The 25,264-nt window shown below is 61.2% G+C and overlaps 3 protein-coding genes and 1 long non-coding RNA gene across 13 annotated transcripts; 2 read left to right on the top strand and 2 right to left on the bottom strand.

The window, feature by feature from the left end:
• The first annotated feature begins 394 nt into the window (after nt 1–394).
• On the top strand, nt 395–3,942 carry LOC120889952 (uncharacterized). Its single transcript, XR_013438442.1, has 2 exons — nt 395–2,642; nt 3,712–3,942. It is a non-coding gene; the product is annotated as an uncharacterized LOC120889952 (long non-coding RNA).
• Nucleotides 3,943–10,506: 6,564 nt separating this feature from the next.
• Nucleotides 10,507–16,308, bottom strand: Lcn12 (lipocalin 12). Its single transcript, XM_078048789.1, has 5 exons — nt 16,236–16,308; nt 12,668–12,804; nt 11,082–11,302; nt 10,848–10,949; nt 10,507–10,606 (listed from the first exon to the last, which is right to left on the bottom strand). Exons 1-5 carry the CDS (start codon nt 16,257–16,259, stop codon nt 10,581–10,583), a joined length of 510 nt encoding a protein of 169 aa, XP_077904915.1. The 5' UTR covers nt 16,260–16,308; the 3' UTR covers nt 10,507–10,580.
• On the bottom strand, nt 14,815–18,056 carry C8g (complement C8 gamma chain). 7 transcript variants are annotated; one of them, XM_021734328.3, is made up of 8 exons: nt 17,505–18,036; nt 17,216–17,352; nt 17,005–17,075; nt 16,824–16,931; nt 16,482–16,583; nt 16,373–16,411; nt 16,236–16,290; nt 15,308–15,447 (listed from the first exon to the last, which is right to left on the bottom strand). In XM_021734328.3, the coding sequence occupies exons 1-7, from the start codon at nt 17,733–17,735 to the stop codon at nt 16,259–16,261; spliced, it is 720 nt and encodes a 239-aa protein (XP_021590003.2). In that variant the 5' UTR covers nt 17,736–18,036; the 3' UTR covers nt 15,308–15,447; nt 16,236–16,258. The 7 variants fall into 7 exon arrangements, with proteins under 7 accessions (XP_021590002.2, XP_077904910.1, XP_077904911.1 ...); XM_021734327.3 differs by having other exon boundaries at nt 14,815–15,447; nt 16,236–16,411; XM_078048788.1 differs by lacking the exon at nt 16,373–16,411.
• A 75-nt stretch (nt 18,057–18,131) lies between these two features.
• Fbxw5 (F-box and WD repeat domain containing 5) lies at nt 18,132–22,553 on the top strand. 4 transcript variants are annotated; one of them, XM_021734324.3, is made up of 9 exons: nt 18,132–18,271; nt 19,105–19,320; nt 19,622–19,779; nt 20,100–20,274; nt 20,345–20,493; nt 20,584–21,013; nt 21,311–21,458; nt 21,530–21,760; nt 21,840–22,553. In XM_021734324.3, the coding sequence occupies exons 2-9, from the start codon at nt 19,128–19,130 to the stop codon at nt 22,081–22,083; spliced, it is 1,728 nt and encodes a 575-aa protein (XP_021589999.1). In that variant the 5' UTR covers nt 18,132–18,271; nt 19,105–19,127; the 3' UTR covers nt 22,084–22,553. The 4 variants fall into 4 exon arrangements, with proteins under 4 accessions (XP_021589999.1, XP_021590000.1, XP_013219069.1 ...); XM_021734325.3 differs by lacking the exon at nt 18,132–18,271 and adding an exon at nt 18,344–18,599; XM_013363615.4 differs by lacking the exon at nt 18,132–18,271 and having other exon boundaries at nt 18,585–19,320; nt 21,548–21,760.
• Nucleotides 22,554–25,264: the final 2,711 nt, after the last annotated feature.

Raw genomic sequence — 25,264 nt, 5'->3', positions numbered from 1 at the left:
TGTAGCTCTCTGGTGGCCAAAGCCCTGAAGGCCCAACAAGGAAGAGGCCCCAGAGCAGATTCTCGGGCCGGGACCTGCTGCGGTGTAGGTGTGCCCCATGTCCCGCCTGTGTCCCAACAGCTACAGCGGCTCATGCCACCCCAGGGCGGAGACACCGGGACTCACAGGACACAGCCCCAGTGGGACACCAGCCCACCCTGCGCAGCACCTGGGATTGCTGGAGTCCCCTGCGCAGCGGCCCTGAGGCCAGGAGGAGGGAGGGAGGGGCCGTGGGGACAGCCTGTTTGCTTCTAGTGGAGGCCAGGACCCCACAGGGGCAGAGCCTGGGGGGGGCACTGGGGAGGACAGAGAAGGATCTGGAAGTAGGGGGTGCAGATCTGCCCTGTGGCCTGAGCCTAGGCAGGGCACACTGTGTGAGGGGACATTAGGTCCAGCCTTAGAGGGGACAGTGCAGTCAGGGAGGGTCTGGAGGCCTGGGCCTCACTGGCTAGGCCAGGGTCTGGAGGGGAGGATGCACCTGTGCCCAAAATGTGCCACCCCTAAGCCTCGGGTCCCCCAAGGCTGCTTCTTCCTGGGAGCTGGCCCTTCACCTGCCCTCTCCCTAGAACCCCAGTGAAACACTTGCCTCGTGTGAAATTTTCGTTCCCCAAACTCAGAACCCTACGTCCCCATTCTGCAGCATCCCTCAGCACTGAAGTCCCTGTGCCACTGGCTGCCCGTCTGCCACCAGCCCAGGCCTCCTCACCTTCCTGGGGTTGGCCCTGGGCCCTCCTCTAGCCCTAGCCCCTGGGCCCCGGCTTGGCTGGTCCCTGGTGATAGAGCTTACTCCCGGTAGGCACTGCCTCCACCCCCTGGAAGTCACCCTCTGTCCCCTGCCAGCCCAGTCGCCTCATCACCTGGCAGGACTTGGTCCCACCTGAGTGAGACAGGAGTGATGGGCAGCTGGTAGCCCCTGAGTCCGAAGGTCGCCATCTACACCAGGAACTAGGCTCCATCCTTGCTCCTAAAGGTGTTGCTGGCCAGGCCAAGGACCAGCCACTCCCCCTGTAACTATAGAGCTTGTGACAGGCAGGGGCAGGCGCACAGTTCCAACCTCCCTGAGCAGCCCCGGCAAGACCCTTGCCCAGGCAGCAGACTTTGGCATGAGGCTGCACCAGTGGTGCTGGACCTGGGCTGCAGCTTCCCCATGTGGACAGAGGAGTTGTCCCCTGCTGGTGGGCTCCCAGGATGGGGGAGTGCTCAGGGTGGCTGGAGCTGGCTAGGTGCCAGCTCTCCTCTGCCGCTGTCCTGGTGCCCCCCAAGGCTGGGACGTAGGCAGATCTTGTAGAAGGGCAAGTTTGGGGCTTGGGGATGCGGGTGCCCCCAAAGCTGTTTGGGGCCTTGGCCCTGAGTCTGCCCAGTCCCCAGCAGAGGGAGACCCATCCACAAGGGCTCCATTCTTGGCTGAGGAGGTGGGCCCTGGGCAGCACTGCAGGCCAGTGGTGGGTGCAGTGTGGGGTGAGGACTAGCCTCAGGCTCCTGGTAACAGTTCACCTGCCAGCCCTGCCCAGGACCAGCCCCGCCCAGGACAAGTGACTCAGATACAAGAGGAATAAGATTTTCCCCTTAGGTCTTCTTGGCAGGACCCCGCAAGGGGCATGGCAGGAAGGGTAGCGGATCCTCTGACTTGGCCAGCAACGGTCAGGGAGTGGGTCTCCCATCTGCCTTCCCTTGTTCCCTGGATCTCCTCCTGGGGAGGGTGGTGCCTGCAGAGACCACCAGCTCCCAGCAAGGTCCCAGGCCGCGCCTTTCCCCACAGACCCCAGCCCTGCCTGCACTTCTGTCCCCCAAGACCATCTGAGCCCCACTCTGGGCACCAGGCCAGGGCAGAGCTCCCAGCCCAAGTCTGGCAGAGCAGCAGCCAGCATCTGTGAGGATCCACTGTGTGCCCAGCACTGCGATCCTGTCTGGCACAGCCTCTGCATTCACCACCCCCGCCTGGGAGCAGGCCAAGCCCGTCCCTGGTCCCTGCTCCCTGGGACAGGCGAGCAGGGACAGCATGTGCTGTGCTCTGGCCAGCCCAGCACCATCCCACTCTGCCTACAGGTTCAAGGCCACTGTCCCTGCCCCAAACCTCCTCTTCCTTAGATGCACTTGCTCTGCTCCCAGCCCCCCTGCCCGTGGTGGCTGCCCGAGGACATGAGATTCCTGCCCCCAGCCTACCCTCTGGTCCCTCTCACCAGCTACTGAAAAGGGCAGCTGCCAGGATTCCCACCAGCTGAGTCCTGAAAGGGGACCCTGGGGTTGGGCAGACCTGGGAGGAGCCTCAGAGTGACCTTGGTCTTGGTCTCCTGCAGCCCAGTTCTCTGGGTCTGGGGACAAGTGAGTTTGGTGGCCCAGACCCTGAGCTGCAGGAACACCCCCATCCAGAGACCACGACTCATGCTGAGGCAGCCCTCAGTGCTGCAGCCCCTTAGGACCTTGCGCGGTCACTGTCCTCTTCCAAGGTCTGAGCAGCAGCTTAGAGTGCAGCCTGGGCCAGCAGAGCTGGAGGGACTCATGGGTACCTGGTGTCTGCCACGTACCTGGCTGCTGATAGACATTCAGAGGCCAAGAGGACGTACACACAGAGCTCGGAAAATGCCCCAGCTAAGGACACCCAGGTAGGCGTCTTTTTGCAGGTGTAAACAGGTGGTGTCCATGTGGGCTCTTCGGCAGAGACCATGAGGCAGACGGGGTCACTGGTGTGGCCTTTGGACACAGGGTGACCTGGGCCTCTCAGAGGATGCAGTTGCTTGAAGTCCCAGGAATGAATGTTTGATTCTCAGCTTTAAACTTGCCGAGGAGATGTGGGCAGTGGGCAGCACTCTCACCCTCCCTGGACCCCTACGCCAGCGGGTGCTCGTCACTGTCACCATCTGGCACGGAGGCGTGGGCCCTGCCCTCTCTCATCCAGACATCTCCGCCTCCTCACAGACTTCTGTCAGCATCCGCCCAGGACCCTGGTGCCTCCTGGCACTGCTCTGGGCGCTGGCTCCTGGGCTTCACGACCACCGCGGTTGCCAGGAGCCCTGGCCAGGCGTTGTGTCCACTCTATCTTATGATTCAGGGTGGTGACAGGAAGATTCTGGAGGTGAGGACATGGCCTGGTCACCACGGTGCATGGGGGTCACCGTCCACACAGCCTTTCCTTGCTGATGTGACCCTGGCCACCTGATTGAGTCTGTGCCCAGGCTCTCCTCCCGAAGTCACTTCCCATCCCTCTCTCACGCTGGCTCCTGCAGGACCGTCACCTGGGGCAGCCCATGGCCAGAGCAGGCCCTGGGACCCCTCCTCCTGGGGTTTTGCTATCTACGAGTCACTCGCAGGTTTTCTGCATGAGAGATCTGTCCCTCTTTTATTTCCTTTCTCAACTATCGGTGGACCTCGGCGTGGCCTGGGGACGTCTGTTCTATACTTTGCAGTATAAAACTAATGCTTCACCGCTGACTCTGGTGCTGGGATCTTCCTCACTCTGGCTGTTGGGAGTTGGGTCATTTGACCCCGTGTCCTTTGACATGGCTCCCTCTGGGGGGTTTCTCTGTTCTTTATTTCCTTGGCAATTTGAGGTGTGTGGAAACCCACAAAACCACCCCTGGAATCAGGATCTCGTCTGCACCCCGAGACCCCTCCCACCGCTCCCCACCCCCCGGCCTCTGGCTGTCCCCACTGAGGCTCTGCTTGGTCCTGTAGGTAGCTGGCACTTCCGGGTTTCCTGAGGGGTGTCACACCTCAGACACTGGACAACTTCCTGCACTAGCAGCCATGGATCCTCGGGTCACCTGGCACTGGAAAGGGTGGTCACTCAGCTTCCTGTTGCTGTGTCCAAGTGCGAGGATGCTCCGCGGTTGGTCCTCCTTCTCCTGTTAATGGACATGGGGCCCAGGTTGGGCTGTCACTAATAAAGCTGCTGGAAAATCCAGGCATACATCTCTGGGTATGTGCTCCGGTCCTCATGGGGACATGGAGGGCGGTGGTGGCCATGGGTGGGGTTGAGCTGAGGCACCGCCAAGCTGCTCCCCAAACTCCCCAGGCGGGCTCTTCTCCTGTGGCCACCATAGGGAAGCAGGAGCACCTGGGGGACCTGTGGGGTCCCTGGTCCACTGCTGCCAGGCTGCAGCTCAGCCCAGGCCCCGCGGCCCTCGAGAGAAAGAGGGTGGTCACAGGCATGCGGGTAGCCAGGACAGGACTGGGCCACGGACTCAGCATCCAGCTTAGAGCTGGGACAGAGTGGTGGGGCTGCTCTCACAGTGGACCCCGGGGCCTGGAGGCCTTCTGGGAAGGGAGGCTTGGAGGGCCCAGGAACGGAGGCGGAGAGGGTGTGGGGGCACGATGGGCAGTCTGAGGTCTGAGGCCTCCTGGCCTGGCTGGCGGGGTAGGGGGCTCTCAAGTCCCAAGGCCTCAGGGCCACCCCACAGGGGCAGTGCCATTGTCTAGCAGGGCTTCTCTGGCCTCACAACACACAGACCCCACAGAAGGGGCCCTGCTTGCCCTGAGCCTAGAGCCAGGCCTCCTGGCCCCTCAGGGGATGTCTGCTGCCACCCCGGCCTTCCCCACACTGCCCCTCCTGCCACTGTGCAGTGCCCTCACAGGACCAGGGAATCCCTCAATGTCTCCTGGCAAACTCTCCAATCCTCCCTAGATCCCAGCCTGATGATTCCTAGCACCCTGAGCCCCAGCCCAGGGCAGAGCCCTCATGGGGATGCGGCTGGGGACGCGCCAATCACAGGAGGCCCGATGGAGAAACCCGACCCCTGTTGGTCCACACAGAGCCAAGACGCAGACTGCATCCTGGCTGGCGCAGCCACCCGTCCCCAGGAGGGACAGCAGCTGGGCAGAGGCAGCCTGCAGTGTGTGCCTCTGCATGCCTGTGCCTGCACCTGCCAGCCTCCTCCAGACGGCTTGGGGACCACAGCTTCCTCTCAAGGTGGCCGAGCCCACAGACCCTGTGAGCTCCAGTGAGGCCCACTCCCATCTCATATGCCAAGAGGACACCAAGGGGGTCCCAGGGTGCCTGCCCCACCCCTTATCTGGTGTTGCTGAGACCTGCCCTTAGCCACAGGTGGCTCCGGCCACTGTGCATTGTGGTGAGGGACCTCAGCATCTGCAGCTTGTGGGAGGCCTGAGGCCCCTGCCTGTGGCAGTAGGCTGGAAGGGTCCCCAAGCCCCGGCTTGGACTTTGGTTTGGTGGCCAGGATTGCCCTGGTCTGCCTCTGGCTCTGGGTTTCGCTCACCAGGCACCCCCTTCCTCACTCCTGAGCTGCCCCAGGGCAGGATCTGGATACCCCAACGTGCTGACCACTGGGGCCCTCCCCGTCCTCCAAGCCTTGTGTAGGCGGGGACTAGCCATGTGGTGGGTCCTGACAAGTCAGGAAGGCCCTGCCTGCTCAGGGGGTCTGCAGGGGTCCAGGCTGAGGGTCTCCTTCCCAGTCTAAGCTCAGATGAGGACGTCAGCCCTGTCCCCAGAGGTGCCAACCTGCACCAGCCTCTGCCCCTCTCTAAGACCACTGGGCCTGGGCTGCCCTTTCCAAAGATCCCCCAAAGTCACCCCCTTCCCAGTGAGGGGTCTCCAACACAGAGCCCTGAAAAGAGGGAGGCTATGTATCCCACCTTTCCCCAAGGGCGAGGAGGGACAGAAGGATACCCCCATGTCACGCCTGCATCAGGAGCGGGGCTGCCAGTGGACAAGCAATCCTGACCCTGTGGATGACCCCTGGAGCACCCTAGGGTGGGAAAAGATGGGGTCTCCCCAGGGAAGAGGGGGCAGTTGGGTGGGCCTCAGGACCCAGGAGGGAGGGTGTCAAGAGTCGGAGACCAGAGCAGGAACTCGGTGCAGCTCCACCGCCACAGGGCTGACCGTGGGCTGACCATGCTGGCCCCCACTAGGCCCAAACCTTCTGACCCAGCTGCCCACTTCCTCCTCCAGCAAACTGCAGGCTCAGCTCTGGAAGCTGCAGGAGCCGGTCCAGGGCCAGCAGGCCCAGGTGGTGCCTGGAGAGCCGCGCTCTCAAGCCAAGGTAAAGACTCCAGGGCCTGAGGGCGGGGGCGCTGGCCACAGGAGAGCTGGGCAGGCACCACCCAGGGTCCAGAAGCAGGGGCCAGCCAGAGCTTCCCACCTGAGGAGTAGTGTGTCCAGGCCCCAGCCCTGTCCACATCTCTGGGCCAAAGTTCCTGGACAAGCCCTGGAAGCCCCTGACCCTGCAGATCTAAGGGGGGCCGGGAGGGGCCAGGTCTTCCCCTGGCACCCTCTCACAAGTCTGGCCTCCTCCCACCTCTCTGAAGGCCTCTGTCCTCTCTGTAGTGCCACCAGCAAGAGTGAAGGTCCACGTGGGGCCAGCAGGCAGCACAGGGACCGAGGACCACCGCCCGTGCCCACAGGGTCCTTGCTCGTCGCCCAGCTCTGTGCACAGCCTTGCACGGGTCTCCCGACTCTGCACAGCCAGGTCCACCAGGGCCCTGCAGTGGGGCCCCCAACCCCACCCAAGCAGCCGAAGGTGGCAGGGTGGCTTCCTGAACACAACGACAGTGGGTGGACAGGCTCTGATCTGAGAATGTGGGTGTGAGCAGGGTGCTGTCCACCACAGCCAGAGTCCAGGACCCAGAGCCAGCCAGGGTGGCTCTCTGCAGGCATGCAGCTGCCCACAGGGCTTTGCTTCCTGTCCAGCTTTCAGCTCTTCCTGGTGGTCTGGGGCCTCCATGCCACCAAACCTATCAGCATCAAAAAGTGCCTCTACACTGACTGGAGAGACCCGTGCCAATGGCCAAGGTGGGTCCTGCCACAGTGCACGAGGTGGCCGTGCATGGAGCCAGGGGTCCTGGGTGCCCCATGGTGCCTCCCAGTACCTCCAGGCCCACTGGTGAAGGTCCTGGAGACTGAGACTCTCCAGGATGGAAGGCCCATGAATGTCGGTCCCCCTTGAGTCCCTCGGGCTTCCTGGGCTCTGGCACCAGGCTGAAACCAGGCCCACTGCTTGTACCAGATTATTTATGGTGTTTGTGTAAAAACCACTATGGTCGTTATCCACAAGTGTGGCTGAATGTGTTGGGCCAGTAGTCAAAGACGGGTAAGATCCAATTACAATGGTACCAACCTAAGACAGGAGGCTGATGATTTGAGGTCAGACCATCCAATGACGGGTAAGGACCATATGTAGTTTTGGACAACCTAAAACAGGCACGGTCCCTAAGCCACATACTTGTTCTTTAAATTAAACAAAAGGGGGAGATGTTAGGGTCCGTAAACAAGTCAAGATGGCGCCTGGCACTTTGCCAGAGGGAGTGGTTTGTGAAGTAATGCCATCGAGCCATTAAGATGATAGAGATTCCTTAATGACTGACTGCTGTGTCTAGATTATGTCAATTAAGTTAAGCTGTGTGTAATCATTAAGATGATGAGGATTCCTTATTGGCTGACTGCTGTACCTAGTTTATGTTAATTAAGATAATTAAGATAGTTAAGTATACATACCTCTGCCGTCCAGCAATAAAGCGGCTCCCGCTGTATCAATCCTCACAAGTTTCTTGTCACTCCCCCTGGTTATTTTGCTGCAGCCAGACTGCGGCACACCCAGAAGGCTGTGTGTTACAGTGATTATGACGATGTGTCTTTGGCCCTGAATAAGCTACACGCCCACATATCACTACAGACAAAGTTGGCCCTATTGCCTCAGCTTCAGTTGCTCCTGCCGTGTGGACATGGAGATGTGGAAGGAGGAGCACTGTGTCCAGGCTGCTCTCCAGCAGGCCACAGTAGCTCCATGTCCTTTGCACTGTGGTTGTGGGCTCTGGTTACAAAGTGTCCCCTGATGTGCCACCAGGGGACATTACAAAAGATGGCATGGTAAGATTGTGGGGCCTTGCAGGCACCGTGAGTAGAACGTGCCATCCTGAAGGAAAGGAGGAACACCATGTCCCTCTCCATGCCTGAGCACTAGCGGGTTCAAGGACGGGAGCATGGGTTTGGGCTGCAAGGTCCAGATGTGACTTGTCCCAAAGGACGTGTGCTGTCACAGAGTAACTCCCTGCACACAGGCCAGGCTCCTCGGGAGCTGGTCACCACTGGACAGGGCCCCAGAGGGACAGAGGTGTGCTTTCTGGGGAAGCGCTGGAGGTAGCATGAGAACCATGACCTCAGGTCGTCCTCATGAGCATCCCACACCCCGTCTCTGTCTCCGTGGGGTCTTTGGTGTCTTGATGACCTATCTCACTGCCCAGAACAATGAGGCTGTGGACAGTGAGAAGGGAGGAGGGAGGAGGGGCAGAGGGAAGGAGGGAGAGGTGGAGAGGGTGAGGAGCCGTGTTAGGAGAGAGGAGGAGCCGTCATGACAAAGCCTGGATGTGGCGCTGTGACACTGCGCCCAGCTCCCTGTGGGATGGCGAGGGCGGTGTCCCGGGGCCCCCAACTCTGTTAAGCTGAAACATGACCCGACGGAAAGTCGGGAGGCCAAGAGGCTGGGCCCACCTGCTCCAGCGTGGACGAGCTTCGGGGCAGCCGTCCTGGGTGCCAGCTGAGCCAGGGGCTGGAGGCCTGCCCTCGATGCTGCCTTGTGCCAGCTGTCCCTGCTGGACCACGAGCAGGCAGGAGCCCAAGGCAGGAAGGTGAGCTCTTCCTCCCAATCTCTCCACTGCGAAGGGGCCAGGGTGCCGGGTAAGGAAGGTCAGCAATGGGATCTGGAACCAGAGCCAGGAACTGACCCCGTGCTGGACGCCGCTCTCACCCCCTCACAGACTCGTGGACACAGTGGACGTCTACTAATTCACTTAAGGAAACCCGCCATCCTCACACATGTGAGGGGCTCTTGCTTCTTTCTCGGAACCAGGACCTGTGGGGCCACGCGCCTCCAGAACCCTCACTTGGTGTTGTTGACCCCTCAACTCCAGGCCCTCTGAATGTTCTGTCTCCAAAGCTGGAGTGGAGAAGGTCATCTCCAACAGCCGTGGAGAAACAGTGGAGCCTGAGAGGGGAGGCACAGGGGGCCGAGAGCAGGCCAGGCGCCCCTGCCCAGCCGGTCGCCCAGAGCCTCCATCCTTGCTGGGTGTGCTTTCTTCCTGTGGGGACGGAGCCAGGCCTGGCACATGCAGGGCAAGTCTCTGTCACGGAGCCACCTCAGCACCCGGGTTGGGTTTCAGCCTGGTGCCGGAGCCCAGGAAGCCACCATGTTCTTAGTCCTAAAGCCTGGGTGTCAAGGGAATTAAGGGGGCTTCGGTTGTCCCCTGACCCTCCCAGGGACAGGGGAAGGGCTGGAGGGTCCATCCAGGCCGTTCTCCTCAGCGCCTGGGACAAAGGAGGCCAGGTTGTGGGGCTCAGGACCTGGCTGTGCAGGGGAGCCCTGCTCTGGGGGAGCACAGTGGGTCAGCAGGAGGGGGCAGGGGGCAAGGCAGGAGAGAGTGAAGCCAGCGATCCGGGGCCTGCATCCACTACCCGGTTGTGGGAAGCCACATGAATGACCACACCTTCCAGTCCTGATGCCTCAGATTCTGACCGACCACTGCATTTGCTCGGATAGTAAGGGGTCTTCTTTGTGGGATGTGCCTCCAGGGCTGAGTTACAGCCACCTGTCCCCGGTAACCCTGCCCTTCTGGCCTTTTGTGGATAGGGCTTTCTAAAGAACAAGAGTCCCCCCATAACAGCCCCCCTGCGAACACACTTGCTCCCACCAGGCTCTAGTGACTTTCCCTCGCTCTCCCTCTGGGGAGCCTGAGGCCGAGAGCGGAGAAGCCGCCCTGAAGCCTGTTAAAGTACAAGTGTGCGTCTGTGTTTTATTTGGTGTCCGTGCAAGTTCACATAGTGACCTTAAGTTCAGGTCCCGCTCAGGTCGGGGTGGCACCTGGTAGCCAGCCCACCCATGGGGGAGAGACCTTTCCTGGGCACCTTTAGGAAGGGCCACCCAACCACGGCCCTTCTGCCGCAGCCTTCCCAGAGTCAACTCCAGGAAGATGGCTGCAGATGTCTGACCCCGAGGCCCAGGTCCCCATTAGCAGCTGCAGTGCAGAGCCAGGACCAGGGTGGTCTCTGTCCTCACAGGCCCACATGTGACCCAGCACTTCAGACCAGACGGACTCATGGCCTTGAACCCGAGCCTTCTGACCCAGAGCGCCAGACCAAAAGAGCACAAAACCCTCCTCACCCCCCATCATCCCTCTACCCACACCCCTCACCCACCACCAGCCAGCCTCCCTACGGCCAGTGGGGGCCAGGCCTAGACTGCTTATCCCCATTCCACCTCCATCTCCCAGCCCCAGGCATCCGCAGAGGCCTGCTCCTGTCCTGGGGCCCTGCCTGCCAGGCTGACAAGGGCAGAGGCCTAGGGACAGCCTGGCCCTGCTGGGCCCCCTCTTGGCCGCCCAGAGCTCCGCTGGTGGAGTGCACACTTGGGAGTAGTGAGGGAGGCTGGCCTGTCCTGGGGTGGCCATCACGGACCTGCCCTGCCATAGGTCCCTTTGTCCTTGCCTCTCACTGACCCCAAGGTCACAGCAGCCACTCTGGGGTCCTGGGCACAGTGCCTTTATTTGTGCTGACAGTGGGGGAGGGCAGGGCGGGTGAGGCAGGCCCTTCAGCAGCTTCAGCAGGCAGGGTCGGGCAGCTCATCTGGCGGGGTGAGGGACAGTGGGACAGGCCATGAGGGAGAGGAGAGGGGTGGGCCTGGGAGGGACGTGAGGGGAAACGGGCAGGTGACTGGGAGGGGGCGGAAAGGGGACCAGGGGGAGGGAGAAGGAACCAGCCTGCTCTGGCGGAGGGGCTGGGGACATCAGCCTGGGATCCTCTGGAAGGCCCCGCCCAGCCTGCCTGCTCTCCATTTCCCACTGTCCACTGCCTGTGAACGCGTTACCGATGGCAGTTGGGAAGACGATGTTGTCCTTGGTGAGACCCTGAGCTTTGACCAGGCAGGTGAATCTGTCCAGTGTCCAGCGGGGCAGATTCCAGTGTCTGCCTGTGCTGACCAGTAGGAGAGCTCTCAGCCACTCAGATGGGTGGGTGGGAGAATCAATTGTCCCCAAGTCACCCGGTCAGTTCCAGCCCCCACCAGGGTCACCGCAGGGCTCAGAGCGAGGAGGGGGCTCACCCAGCAGACTGATCCTGATTGTGGTCTGGCTGCCCATCCGTCTGATGGACAGCAGAAGGGCAAAGACCGTGTAGTCGCCATCGACCACCTGGACGTCTTCACTGAACGTGCCGGTCCCCGCCCTCTCGCCTGGGTCAGCCTCGCCCTTGGTGTCCACGGTGAAGTGCCCAGGCTGGGCTGCTGGGATCAGCACGTAAGACCAAGTGTTGCAGCGCTTGCCCCTGCGGGCAGGCAGGCAGGGCAGAGAAGGCTGGGAGGCCGGCCAGGCCCAGCCCAGAGGCCCCCGGGGAGACACAGAAGGCTGGAAACTGTCCCACAGCTGGAAACTGTCTCAGCCCTGGACCCCTCAGTCCCCCCTCTGCAGCCCACCCGTCCACATGCAGGCGGCTACCCGTCAGCTTGGCACGGAGCCCCCAGTCCACAGGATGTGCAGTGGGAGAATGGCCTTTTCTGGGTCAGCCCTGCTCTGGGGCAGCGTGGCTGGACTCCATCCTGCAAGCCCTGGGCCAGATGGCGTGGGGGTGAGGGGTCCGGAGGGCCAAGGGCAAGCTGTCCCTGGCTGAGGCCAGCAACCCCACGTGCCACTCTCTTGGGCCTCAGGAAAGCGCCCAGAGCCGCAGGGCTTCTAAGGAAGTTTGCTGATTCAGAGAGCCCCAGGGGCAGTCGGCCTGCGGTGCAGTGACACGGAGGCGAGAATGGACCCCTAGCTCCCCCAATCAGGCCTGACCTGACCCAGGCCAGTGAGGTCTCCAGGAACCTGAGGCCTGGGAGGGGTTCTGAGTGCAGCCACACCCACGCGGGTGACTTCCAGCCTCAGGGCTCTGTGCCCACCTGCCACAGGCTGGGCCAGTGTGACGTGAGGCTGGGGGAGGATCTGGGGGCACACACCCAGGTGCTGCCTGCCATCAGCCTGGGTCCCTAGTCTGTGTGGCAGCGTCCCCTGGCTTCAGTCCAAGTCCCCAGAGGCTGGAATGCCTCTGCCTCCCTCCCCCTGGTCTGTGTGGCAATGTCCCCTGGCTTCATGATCAGATACTAGGTGGACTCTAAGAGTCCTCACCAGAGCAGTCATCTGGCCCTCTTCCCCCGCAGCAAGCCAGCCAGGTGCTCAATGAGGCGGCCAGGCTGCGGGGGCGGGGGGGTAGCAGAGTTAGGATGCTGTCCCTGGCATCCCCAAAGGGCGCCCCTCCCCCAGAGGTTCCCATAGGCTGTCCCCCAAGGCCAGATGCTTCTCCAGCCAGGTGGTGGGCTCTTCATCCAGGTGGGCCAACGAGAGCACCTGCGGCCCTGGGTGTAGCAGCTGGGGGACACTTACTCCAGCAGGGCCACTTGAAGGCTGTCCCCGGCAGACCATCTGGGGCTGCCCACCTCTCTCCTAACACTGTGAGATGACAACTGGATTGGACAGAGGTTGGGCTGAGGCAAGCAGAACTGACCCCAGGTCTATCAGCCTTGAGCTCACTGAGCAGCCTGTGCACTGGACACAGGCCTCAGGACGTGACGCTGCAGCCCACAGTGTGACGGAGGCCATGGTGGCTCCTGGGAGAGGACCCAGATCCTCGGCTTCTCAGACAAGAGAGCCCACTCACCGGGTCATGGTGTTGGAGACCTCAAAGTGGCCCTTTTGGTTGAGCCCAAATGTCGTGGAGAAGGTATTCAGCAAAGCCCGGTCTTCTCTCCTGTAGGTGTTACTCGCCAGACCAAGGACAAACCACTGCCCCTGGAACTGCAGGACGGGTGACAGGAGGGCCAGCAGTCCGTACCCCACCTTGCCATACCCTGGACAGCCCTGAACCAGGATCCCTGCCAGACAGCCGCCCCAGGGCTGGGCCTGCACCGCGACTCTGGCAGCAGTCACAGCCTGTCCTGCGTCTGGCAGGGACTGGGTGGCCTGGCCAATTGCCAGTGGCCTTCCAGAGCCTCAGTTTCCCCACATGTGCAGAGTCTACGACCTGTGGGAGCCACAGGAGGGAATGTCAGTGTCCTGCTCTGTTGGAGGCCAGGGGAGCCTGAGAGAAGGGCCTGCCTGCCTGGACTCCGGGGCAGTGCCCGCCATCCTCCTCCCTGAACCTGAACTTGGGCCCCAGCCCACTGCCCCGCCAACCCTGTACCTGTTTACTTTGGAAGTTTGCCACCTGTGGTGGGGTGGCTGGGTCCTGGCCCTGCAGGACTGTTGGCAGGGTGAGTGACAGCAACAAGACACACCCAGGGCCCATCCTGGTAGCCACTAGCCCCAGAGGGACCTCTTTAGGGCTCACCTGGCGGGTGCCCCTCCCAAGGGGGTGTGGCGGAAGAGATGTGGAGGGAAGTCTTGGGGAGGCAGGGCAGGCAGGACGGTCTCTCCTCAGACCTCTCCCGCCGTGGTTCCCTGAGTCCCAGGGCAGGAGGGACTGGGAAGGCCTGTTGGGCCTGGCCTGGGCCTTGTCTTTGGATCCCTCTGTGCCTGCGCCCCCTTTCAAGTGTCCCACAAAGGTGGGGGCCCTGCCCAGCCCTGCCCTGACGACCCTTCCCAACACAGAACATCCTGTCCCAGGCAGAGAGCATGACTGGAGCAGTCCTGATGGGATATCTGCCCCACAGAGCTGTCCCCAGCCCCCAGGACTCCACATGACCCCTGACCTGAGTGTGGGAGGCACACCAGCTGGCCCTGCGGCCAGGAGGGCATGGGCGGAGCCAGCCAGGGGGGAGAGGAGGCGGCCTGGGCGCACCAGGGCTCCCAGGTGAGAGCGGCAGAGACTTCCAAAGGGACCTCCACCCAAGCTGAGAGCAGGGGCTGTCCCCCTAATGGAAGTAGCCTGCCCAAAAAAGGTCTAGCAAGGAGGACCCAGACAGACATGGGCTTCCAGCTGCCCTGGCCCTTTGGAAGTCAGGCCTGAGAAGTCAATGCCCCTCTATGGACACTCCTCCTCCCACCCACTGGCAGCTGAGGAGGTCAGGAGGCTGTGACCAGGCCCCTGGCTGACAGGGCACCTCCTCTGCGAGCTCCCTGTCCTGGCCATCTCCTCCTCTCTCCTGCCAGGGTCCCTGGCCATCTCCTCCCTCTCCCAGCCCTGCTCATGGGGGACTTGGGCTCATCCCAGGAAGTCCCTGGCCTGGCAACCTGTGCTGGGCAGGAACCCCACCACAAGGCTGAGGGCCTCAGGGCCAGACTTGCCCTCGCCTGGCAAGGGGGCAGCCTGCTGTGCTGACTGGTCCCCATGACTCCTGGCCTTAGTCACCCAGGAAGAGAATGGTATGAACCGAGCACAAGACTCCTCTGTTCCCTGAGGTTCCAGAAGCACCTTTCTACTCACATCCCCTGGGGCCTTTGGGAGCCTGATCAGCAGCCCCTGGGCCCACTCTCACCCTGGCCAGACACTGCCCCTTCCCAGCTGTCTTAGTCACAGGGCACTCTGGGGAGATGTGGGGAGCAGCAGTCAACAGCATGTCCCAAGTACAGGGACAGCTGGTTCTTCCATACACACACCCAAGCAGGGCCCTGTGGTGGACAGGGCACTGGAGACCCCGAGACAGTCCCTCACCCAGACAGGACCCAGGGCAGCCCTTGCCCCCGTTCCCGAGGCCCTCCCACTCCCCCTCCCCGACACAGGTCTCAGAAAAGGTGACCAGGGAAGCATTAGTTTCCACAGATTCTTAAAACAATTATTCTCTTAAGACGTTGCAAACCACCTATCAGAATTCAAAGGCAAAATACAAACTATAAGAGCTCTAAACAAAAAAGATGCACAAGGAGCTATCGCTGTTTAACAGAACGTTTGTTCATTTTATGAAACCATGAATTTTGAAAACGAAACGCGCGTCAATTCTAATGTGCTGCATCTTCTCTTCCCAGGTCAGACCCACAATGCGGTGCAGACCCCCAGGGCAGAGTCGTAGGGTCAGACCACTTGGTCTTTTGGAAGGGTCTCTGGCGCCCCCCTCAGAACAGAGAGAAGAGCACGCAGAGTCTGGAGACAAGGCGATGGGGGACAAGGCTCTCTGAGGCTGAGAGACCTTAGGGTCTCTCGGGGTCCTATGTGATGTGGTTGCTCTTGGGGTCCCTATTTTGGGGTCTCTGGGACATGGAACTGGAGGGCAGTCTCCTGGGTGGGGCCTGTCCCCTGGTCCCTGCCTCCCCTCTCCCTCTGGCCCTACTTCCCTGCTCTCCTGAGTCCAGCTGCACAGAGACCCTGGGGAGAATGGCAGGGGGACTGCCCACAGGACACAGAGCCCACTGGGCAGCTGCTGGCTCTTCCTGGTAGCCACCCACCCCAACCTGAGTCCCTCTGTTCTCTCTGAGAGTGGCTGTGCCAGCAGAAAAGGTCCAAACACCAGACAGCCATTCCTCTGTGGCCCAAAGCTCACTGGGCACCCTGGGTCTTCTCACAGCCTGAGGAAGGAGGTTGTTGGAAGGGAGGGCATAGAGAGCAGGGGCCCAGCGCAAGGTCCTGCCCCACCCCCACTTCCCTGTCTGTGACCTTGGGGGACTCTGGGTTTGCCAGGGGGTCCTCCCGCTGTCCAGAGTCCCCATGCTCACCTTATCTGGCCCAAGCAACAGCTGGCTTTCTCCCCAGAGACTCCCACCTCTGTCACCTGGGTGCCCCCCCCCCAGTGTCAGGGCACCCAGGTGGCCAATCCTGCTCTCGGAAGCCCCTGGCTCACAGTGTGCAGGACAGTGACGCCTCAGCCCAGCCAGGCACCGTGTCCAGGGATGGTGAAGCGACCTTGCTGCCCATCTCTGATATGCCATCCTACCTCAGGCTACAGGGCCCCTGGGCTTCTGGCTCTTCAGCTTCCAGTAGGGGGTCCTGACAGGAGCCCCTCCTTAGGGAAGTCCACCCTGGGCAGGGCCCTGGTGCCCAACAGGCTGTTGGAGAGGGCGGCCCAGAGGCCAGCACAGGGCAGGGGAAGACAGCTGCTGCAGGGCCACACTGAGGGGGAGTCGGGGCCCAGGGGTTCTAGGAAGCTCCCCAGCCCCACCTTGCTGGGGAGGGGGTCCTCAAATGATGGGGGAACAAGCCTCCTCCTCCTCTGGTGCGAGTGGGGACTGAAAGGAGCCAGGGGTCCACTGTGATGTTTAATGAGCTCCCAGGGGGAGGTGGCTTCTGAGAGCAGACAGGGGAGACTCCTCCAGAACCACAGGGCCCTGACCTTGACCAGCGCTGCTCTGGTGCTCACCGAGGAGGGCAGCAGGTGACCCATCACGGCTCCCGCAGGCCTCGCCCCCTCACTTCTGCAGCAGACAGGAGACTCAGCAAGGGGCAGGAAGGAACCTGCACTGTGGCCACTGGCCAGCTGCCCTGCTGCCCACTCACCATCCAGGATGTGGAACTGGTCAGCAGCCTTGCAGAAACCTGGGGGCCCAGGCAGTGGTCAGGGAGGGCAGGATGTTGGCCAGGAGGGGGACCTGCTGGGGACACTCACCATACTTGGGGAAGTATAAGATCTGGTCTTCAGTCAGGTTGGCACTTTTGACCTGCTGCTCGAACACACTCAGGACAGAGTCACTCACAGGCAGCGATCGGGCTGTGGGATAGACAGGGCCACTGATGCAGGAGGGTGTGGGGTGCTCCGGGAACAGAGTCTGTGTGTCCAGGACTAGCTGTCTGTGCCCACTCCCACCCTAACCCCACAGCAGGCCCATCCAGCAGCTCCTCCCTTGCACCAGCACAGAAGGTCAGGATGGGGTGGGAAAGGGGAGGGTCTGTGATGGTCCCTTGCATGTGCAGAGCCTGGGATCCCAAGTGGACACAGGCCATCACACACCATATAGCTTCACAGACAGCTGCTTCGCCCGCTCCAGGTACAGGATGGCGAAGCCCTGGTAGTCAGTCGCAGCAACCACCATGTGCACAGGGGCCCGGGCTCCTTGAGCTGAGGCAGAGCCACGGCAGGTATCAGTCCCTACCCAGCTCTTCAGCCCTACCCCCTCACCTGCTGCCCTCACCTTGGAGCAGGAAGCGGCCAGGGACCTCTGTGTCTCTGTAGAGCTGTCGCACCTGCCAGCAGATCCCATCCCTGGGGGTGGGGGGAGTGGGAGGAGGTGCCAGGCACCGGGGACCCGACCCAGGTGGGACCATGTGGGATATCAGTACAGGCGACTGCAGGGCTGGGGCCAGGGGGCTAGGGCAAGGGTGGTGGACCATGCCAGGACTCACAGCTTGCGGGAGGTGTTGATGACCATGGCTGCACCCTGGGGAGTCACATGCAATGTGGTGGCCTCAGCCTGGTGACCCTGCTCCTGTAGGAAGCGGCAGGCAGAGCCCACACCCACGAGGAGCCATGTTCCTGAAAACTGGGGTTAGGCACCAGAGGGACTCCAGGACACTGAGGGGAGAGGGTGGTCTGGACCCACCCTTGTAAAGCTGGGCAAGCTCCTGGCCCCCATCTACCTCTATTACCTGCCCCCACCTCCCTCTTTCCTCCCCCTGTCCCCCAGCTTCTCACCTGCTGAGCATTGAATCTGGCCTTGGGCTGGATGCTGCTGATGAGGGTTGGGGGCCGAGGGGGTCGAACCCTCTGGGCCAGTGAGTTGGCCACCAGCAGCAGGGTCAAGAGCAGTGGGGTCTCAAGGGGCAGCATGGTGATAGTGGCAGCGATGAGGAGGCCAAGGGCAGCAATGTCCCAGGTCAGAGTCCACTGTCCAGCCCCACAGGAAGCCCAGCCCAGGAAGTCCATGGCTGTCCCCTACCTCCCCAACCCCCCACCCTGGGCAGTGGTCCTCCCAGCCTCCTCAGGAGCCTGGTCTCAACAGAAACCAGGCCCCAGGTCCTGGATACACGGCCCCGGTTGGCCTTAGACTCCTTGCCCATCTATTTCTACAACCTTGATTTCCACCGAGTCAGTGCTCAGCACCTTGGACATCTATCACCTTTAAACTACCAAACTCCGGTTTCATCCTCACAGTCAACAACTCTGGGCTCCTGGAGCTCAAGGGCAGGGCAGTCTCGAACCCGCGGACCTAGAGCCCCGCCCCCGGGTGCATCGCCGCCGCCGCTCCCCCAGGGGCGCTGTTCCGGAAGAGCACGGGAGCGTGCAGGCGCACAGACGCGCAGGCGCGCGAGAGGCCGACGCGGGCTGCTGGGCGGTCGGCCCTCCGCGGCCATCGATGCCTCGGGGCTCAGAGCATCTGGCCTGGCGGCCTCTTCCGTAGAGACGCGGGGGCGGCGGCGACGGAAGCGGCTCCGCGCAGCGCAGCGGGCGGAGGCGCCGCGGTGAGTCCCGCCTCGGCTCTGCCGCACTCGCCGGCGCCCCTGGCCTTGTCCACGCCTGGCCTGGTCTTGTCCCCCGGTACCAGCCTTGTCCCCAGCGGAGTACCCCGCCTGCGCCGGCTGGGCGAATGAATGTGCTGCCGGCTGCCTGTGCCCTGTCCCGCCCCGCGGCCCTGCCCGGACCCCGTCGCCTGCCCCTTCACACCCTGACCCCCTGCCCTCACGCCCCCCACCTGGCCAGGCCCTTAGGGCAGAGGCCAAGGGCCTGCCGGGCCCCTTCTGAGAAGGAAGTCTGTCTTGAGCTGACAGTCTTACACCTTGGGGCAGCAAGGTCAGCTCAGGGGGGTCACTGGCCCTTGACGGCTTAAACTCGGACCGACCAATACAGGCAGCCCAGACCTGCTTACCTGCCCTGGCACCCAGCTGTTTCCCTGGCCCCGGGTTGGGGGGGGCGGTCAAAGGGCCCCATCTGCAGGATGTGACCTGGGCCAAGATCACAGTAGACAGATCTGGGTTCCAGCGGCTCACCCGCGCTCCACCTCAGGCTGCCCCAGGCCCAGCAGTGCTGAGGTGCCTGTGCCTGCTCCAGTGCTCTAGCAAGCCCTAGGAGCTAGCTGCAGGGGTTGGGGAGAAATGACTGTGCAGGCTTGTCATGGAGCTGCAGTGGTCAGTGCAGCAGTACCCTCCACAAACACCCAGTCCAGTGGAATTCCCAGTGTGGCACTTGGTGGGGCTGGAGGAACAGTGGGGCTGCCACAGCTTGAGCTCCAGGTCTGCACCTCTCCTAGAGGTTGGGGTAGAGGTTTGGGTTCAGGGCAGCCTCTGGTGGATTTCAGGGCTGCCTGGGCAGAATGTCACGATGGACGAGGGGGGCACGCCCCTGCTCCCTGACAGCCTCGTCTACCAGATCTTCCTGAGCCTGGGCCCTGCGGACGTGCTGGCTGCTGGGCTGGTGTGCCGACAGTGGCAGGCTGTGTCCCGGGATGAGTTCCTATGGAGGGAACAGTTCTACCGTTACTACCAGGTGGCCCGCGATGTACCCCGACACCCAGGTCAGTACCTGCACACGCCCCAAAGCCCATTCAGCAGCCATGTGGGAGGCCAGGGCTCTCCCTGCCATGTTCTGAACCATGCTGGGGAGCTCCTGCTGCCTACCTGCTGGGGCCATGGACCATTCAGGCAGGAAGGGCTTCAGAGCAGAAGATGCACTCCCAACTGAGTCCTGATTCCAGACTGGCTGGCTCCAGAAGCACCAGGGCCCTCACTCCTGGTGGCCCTACTCTTCATGGTGGTCTTGACTGTGAGGAGGAAGGGTTGGGACCAACACTGACAGTGACGCTGTCCTGCCCACAGCGGCCACGTCCTGGTATGAGGAGTTCCGTCGGCTCTACGACATGGTACCCTGTGTGGAGGTGCAGACTCTGAAGGAGCACACTGACCAGGTCCTGCACCTCAGCTTTTCCCACTCTGGGTACCAGTTTGCCTCCTGCTCCAAGGACTGCACTGTGAAGGTGAGGATGCCCCACCCAGGCAGGTGGGTTGGGTGGGAAACGGCCAGTCTCTGCATCCAGCAGAGAGGGTCAGCTAGGAAGAAGCACTTGCGCTGGGACCTGGAGCCCCAGCCTAGATCACAGGACCCAGTGCTAGGACATCCCTGACTACTGGAGAGGACGGGAAGGCAGGATTCCCAGGTCCCCTGGGGTAGGGGGATGAGGTGCTTGAAGGAGTCCCCGCCCCACAGCATCTCTAGGCAGCCTCAGTGGAAAAGGGTCCAGGACTTCCTATACAGCCACCAGCCCTGGCCAGTCACCCACTGGCTCCTCTCCCGTAGATCTGGAACAACGACCTGACCATCTCGCTGCTGCACAGCGCAGACATGCGGCCCTACAACTGGAGCTACACCCAGTTCTCCCAGTTCAACCAGGATGATTCCCTGCTGCTGGCCTCAGGCGTGTTCCTGGGGCCACACAACTCCTCCTCAGGCGAGATCGCAGTCATCAGCCTAGGTGAGCAGGAGCCTGGGTGGGTCTTCCACTGCCTGCAGTCGGCAGCCTGCTCAGCTCTGCCTTTCTGCAGACTCCTTCGCCCTGCTGTCCCGCGTGCGCAACAAGCCTTATGATGTGTTCGGCTGCTGGCTCACAGAAACGAGCCTCATCTCCGGGAACCTGCACCGCATTGGAGACATAACATCCTGCTCAGTGCTGTGGCTCAACAACGCCTTCCAGGTGCGGGTGGGGCCGGGCAGGTGGACCAAGCCTGAGGAAGCTGGAGCTCCCCAGGCATGGCCCTGCACCTACGCACCTGTCCCTGCCCAGGACGTGGAGTCAGAGAACGTCAATGTGGTAAAGCGGCTCTTCAAGATCCAGAACCTCAATGCCAGCACCATTCGCACAGTGATGGTGGCCGACTGCAGCCGCTTTGACAACCCTGACCTCCTGCTGGACGCCAGTGACCAGGCTACACCCCTCTGCCAAGTCTTTGACCTGGGTGGTGACAGCGAAGATGAGGCTGCCAGCCCCCCTTTGCGCAACCCCCGACCGGGCCGCGCCAAGGAGGGCTTGCGGCGTGTGTTGGATGGTGTGCTGGATGGGGGCACGCAACTATCGGAGCGTGCGCTGGAAACCAGGGTGGCCGAGCTGCTGGCCCAGGGTCACACCAAGCCCCCAGAGCGCAGTGCCGCTGATGCCAGGAACAAATACCTCATTTTCACCACCGGCTGCCTCACCTACTCGCCACACCAGATCGGTAACAGCAGCACAGGGCCTGCAACACCCTAGGTCCTGCCTGGGCCTGCCTGGGCCTTCCTCGGTGCAGAGCCCTTAGGGCAGGACAGCCCATAGGTCACTTTTGCTCCTGAGGGAATGGGGCTGAGATGTGGAAGTGCAGGTAGTGCTGGTCAACCAGTGACTGGGTGCGTCTGACTCAGACCTGGGCCCCAGTGTAGGCACAGCCCATGGTCCCCTCGGATGCTATGGGGTGGGGGTGTCCTGGAGGTGACCTCCCTGCAGCTCTAGTCAGGGCCCTGGCCCGGCCTCTCCACAGGCATCAAGCAGATCCTGCCACACCAGATGACGACTGCCGGGCCTGTGCTGGGCGAGGGCCGGGGCTCTGATGCCTTTTTTGATGCACTGGACCATGTCATTGATGTGCATGGGCACATCATTGGCATGGGCCTATCCCCTGACAACAGGTGGGCCTCTGACACGTCCTGGGTGGGGGTGCCTGCAGGTGACCCATACCTAGCAGCCCACCTGTACCTAGCGCATGCCCCTCGCTCAGGTACCTGTACGTGAACAGCCGCGCCTGGCCCCCAGGCTCTGTGGTGGCTGACCCCATGCAGCCACCACCCATTGCAGAGGAGATCGACCTACTGGTGTTTGACCTCAAGACCATGCGGGAGGTGAAGCGGGCCCTGCGGGCTCACCGCGCCTACACACCCAATGATGAGTGCTTCTTCATCTTCCTGGATGTCAGCAGGGACTTCGTGGCCAGGTGTGCTTGGGTGGGCCTCAGGGCTCAGGGCGGGACACAGCAGGAGGGTGGCAGACTCATCCCAGGTACTGTCCTGCAGTGGGGCTGAGGATCGGCATGGCTACATCTGGGACCGCCACTACAACATCTGCCTGGCCAAGCTGCGGCACGAGGACGTGGTCAACTCGGTGGCCTTCAGCCCCCAGGAGCAGGAGCTTTTGCTGACAGCCAGTGATGATGCCACCATCAAAGCCTGGCGCTCACCACGCACAGTGCGTGTCCTCCAGGCCTCACGCCCACGCCTGCGCCCCTTCTTCTCCTGGTTTGCCAGCCACAGGCGCTGAGGACTCCAGTGTTGGGACCCACAGGGACAAAGCCTGTGGTTATTCCCTGAGTGGGGCGGAGAAGTTCACAGCAGCCATGCCTTAGAAAGGGGACAGCCCAGCCCCACACGCTCGCTCACGCAACCTGCTCATGGCCATCAGGCTCAGCACTAGGTGGCCGCTGTGGGCGGTACCGTAGACCCCATATCAGCCTCTAGGCCAGCTTGGGTGCACAGGATACTAGACACCCTGCTCCTTGCCCACCCCTATCCCTGGGCTGGAAGTTCACGCAGTCCTGAGCTGGCCTTGGCCTGAGCCCTTGGGACAGCCAGGGCAATCTGCACCTGGGGGCTGTGGGTGACTGCCCATTGGTGGCAGAGGGCACCTGGTTTGTGCACTGAGGCGCTTGGGAGGGGCCAGTCTGCTGGGCCTATTGTGCTGCACGTGCACGCCACCTCTTCAGGGTCTTGAATAAAGAGCTGGCCACAGCACGGGGTTGTCCAGTCTCTATCCGCAGGGAGAGGGCCCCCGGCACTGCTGGCCCCGCTGCCTGGTGGTGACTACCTTAGGATTCCTCCCAACAAGTGACAGGTACCTTTGAGGTGCCTGTGTGCTCTGCTGCACCCTGTGCTTATGGCCGGGGGGGGGGACTGTGGGACACAGCCCAGGCCAGTGCTGAGCAGGTGTCCCCAGGGAGTTCCTTGACTGGTTGGGAAGCACTCAGCTGCCTGGAGCTCTGGGGCTGAGGGAAGGGGCAAGGTTCAGCAGGGTCAGCCTCTACTGTGACCCCCCCAAGAAGCAGCTATGCTGGGAACTTGTGCTGAGCTGCTCTCAGTCCCACCAAGGAGCAGAGAAAGGCAATGTGCAGAGAGAAGTGCCTAGTGAGGCAGTGTCCCTCCAGGCCAGGCAGCAACCAGCAGAGGCCGCCTCCGTCTTGCTGGACTCAGCTCATTGGCCACAAGGAGGGGCAAGGTTGGACTCCACGTGCAAGTGGGGCTTGCAGGGCATGCAAAGAAAGCAGGCAGAAATGCAGTGAGTGTCCCTCAGCATGCTCAAGGGATGGGGCCACAGGGCTGAACCACAGAACTACAAGACGTGCTAAGCAAGGAAAGATGGGAGCGACACAGCAGCCACAGTGGGGCTCAGTGTGGCCTGCACTCCTGGCTCAGGCCAACCTCTGTCCCCAGCACTGCAAAAGCACAGGCTGGGGTTGTGGCTCAGTGGTAGAGTGCTTGCATAGCACGGTGAGGCATTGGGTTTGATCCTCAGCACCACATAAAAATAAATAAAAAAATAAACGTTCTGTGTCCAACTTAAAAGAAAAAAAGCACAGTGCTACACACCAGGCACCTAAAGTTGAGGGTCCAGCACCCGCAGGAAGGTGCTTACCATAGAGTAGCCCAAGTTCAACTAGTGCACGTATGCTCCTGAAAAGCTGAAAACCATGAGCAACTCCTGAGGATGTAATAACTGTCACATTCAAAGTGGAAAGGAGATAAGGAGATGAAAAAGAGCATCCATTAAAAAAAAAAATGCACTGCAGAACAAAAGCAGGGAGGCAGAAAGAACGAAAAACACAGACAAACGGTAGGGAATAACAGGCAGATCCGAAAGTTCAATCCAGGACAAACGCTGGACTTCACCTGGTCAAAACCAGAGCAGCAGATGGAGGAAAATCACCGACTATCCCAGGGAAGGGGAGAAGACCAGGCAGCAGCGCCCACACCCTGACTGCAGAGCCACGGGGGCTCAGTGTTCAAAGGGAAACACGGCTGGACTAGGGAAAGAAACCTCAGAAAATATCTGTTGAGCTTTGAACAGGAAAAGCAACCACACCTGAGCTTCATCCTGGTGAAAGTGTGGCCCAGCAAGGACACACAGCACACCCTAGAACTCAGCTGCAGTGGAGCGGGCATGCGAGGCCCCATGCCCTGAGCAGAACAGACCGGCAGGGCTGGAGGGGCCTCACAGCTGGCACTCGTGCTGTCCAGCCTGCCCCTTGGTACCCATGGCCTGACTCGGTGTGTCCAGAATCTTGAGAGGCAGCAGTCCAGGAGAGGTCTCTGATGTGAGCACAGGGATGCCCTGCATTTTTTCTCCTGTCCTTTCATGCCCAGGCCCCACTGTGGCAGGAGTGGTGGCTTTAGAAACCCGTGAGAGTGGAACTGAGTCCTTGGAGCTGTCTGCCCTGTCAGTGCAGCTGAGGTTCAAGAGGGAGGGGACCCCATTACTTCCTTCCCTTTACTTCTTGCCTCATGAACCCCACCATGGCCCAACAGAGGAAGGGTGTGACAAAGCAGGATGACTAGAGCCCCTCATGTCTGGCTGAAGGACAGGGGGAGTCTATAGAGTGGAGGCTGGGGAAGTGGTCCCATAAAATGGTTTCTGAACACAAGGCTCGGCCCCTACTGCAGAGTGACTGTCACAATCAGGTCTGACAGCCAGCTGGCAGCTTCAGGCCCAGAGAGGACCTCGAGAACAGAGGCCTGCTAGATGACAGCATTTCCACAGGGTGGGACAAGTCTAGCTCTCAGGAAGTTTAGAACATCTTGAAGACAATCCAGAATTGCCCAACACATGAAGAACAGTGAAAATGTCCCTGGCAAGGAAAGTCTGCACAGCAGCTGAGATGAGAAGACAGATGTGAGATCGTCCACAAGTGTGAGCAGCAACCACCGTACCACGATGGATGCAGAGACATAGCATGAGCAAGACAACAGAGAAGCAAAAGTTCTACACAGAAATGGTGGACTCTACAGAAAAAGCAATCAAAACTCAAACGACCAGACTCTTTTTTTTTTTTTTTCAGAGTAGAAATTAGAAGTTTATTAAAGGACAGCAGAAAAGACTTCTCCCGGAGGAAGAAGGGGACCCAAGAGGTGGAATCCCACGACCAGACTCTTTAGAGTGGTCCAGACACAGCACAGCATGTAGGTGCACCTGTCCGCATCGACTAGCATCACCCAGCTGGAACAAGGCGGAACCAAACCACAGCCCAGGGACCTGGGGGACAATAACCAGAGCAGGAGTGCTGTGCAAAAATACTGGCTGCTAGCTTCCCAGGCACAGTGAGAGTATGAAGGTATTTTTGAGAACCAAGTGAACCTAAAACAGAATAAACTCAAAGAAATCCACTGGGGGACCCCCATTAACAAACTGCTGAAGGCTAACCCTGAAGGCAAGCCCGCCAGCAGTGACCTCC

This window comes from Ictidomys tridecemlineatus, chromosome 4 (genome assembly GCF_052094955.1).
Source record: "Ictidomys tridecemlineatus isolate mIctTri1 chromosome 4, mIctTri1.hap1, whole genome shotgun sequence".
Lineage (NCBI taxonomy): Eukaryota > Metazoa > Chordata > Mammalia > Rodentia > Sciuridae > Ictidomys > Ictidomys tridecemlineatus.
Note: the sequence above shows the minus strand (reverse complement) of the source record. Positions and strands in the feature narration are given on the sequence as shown.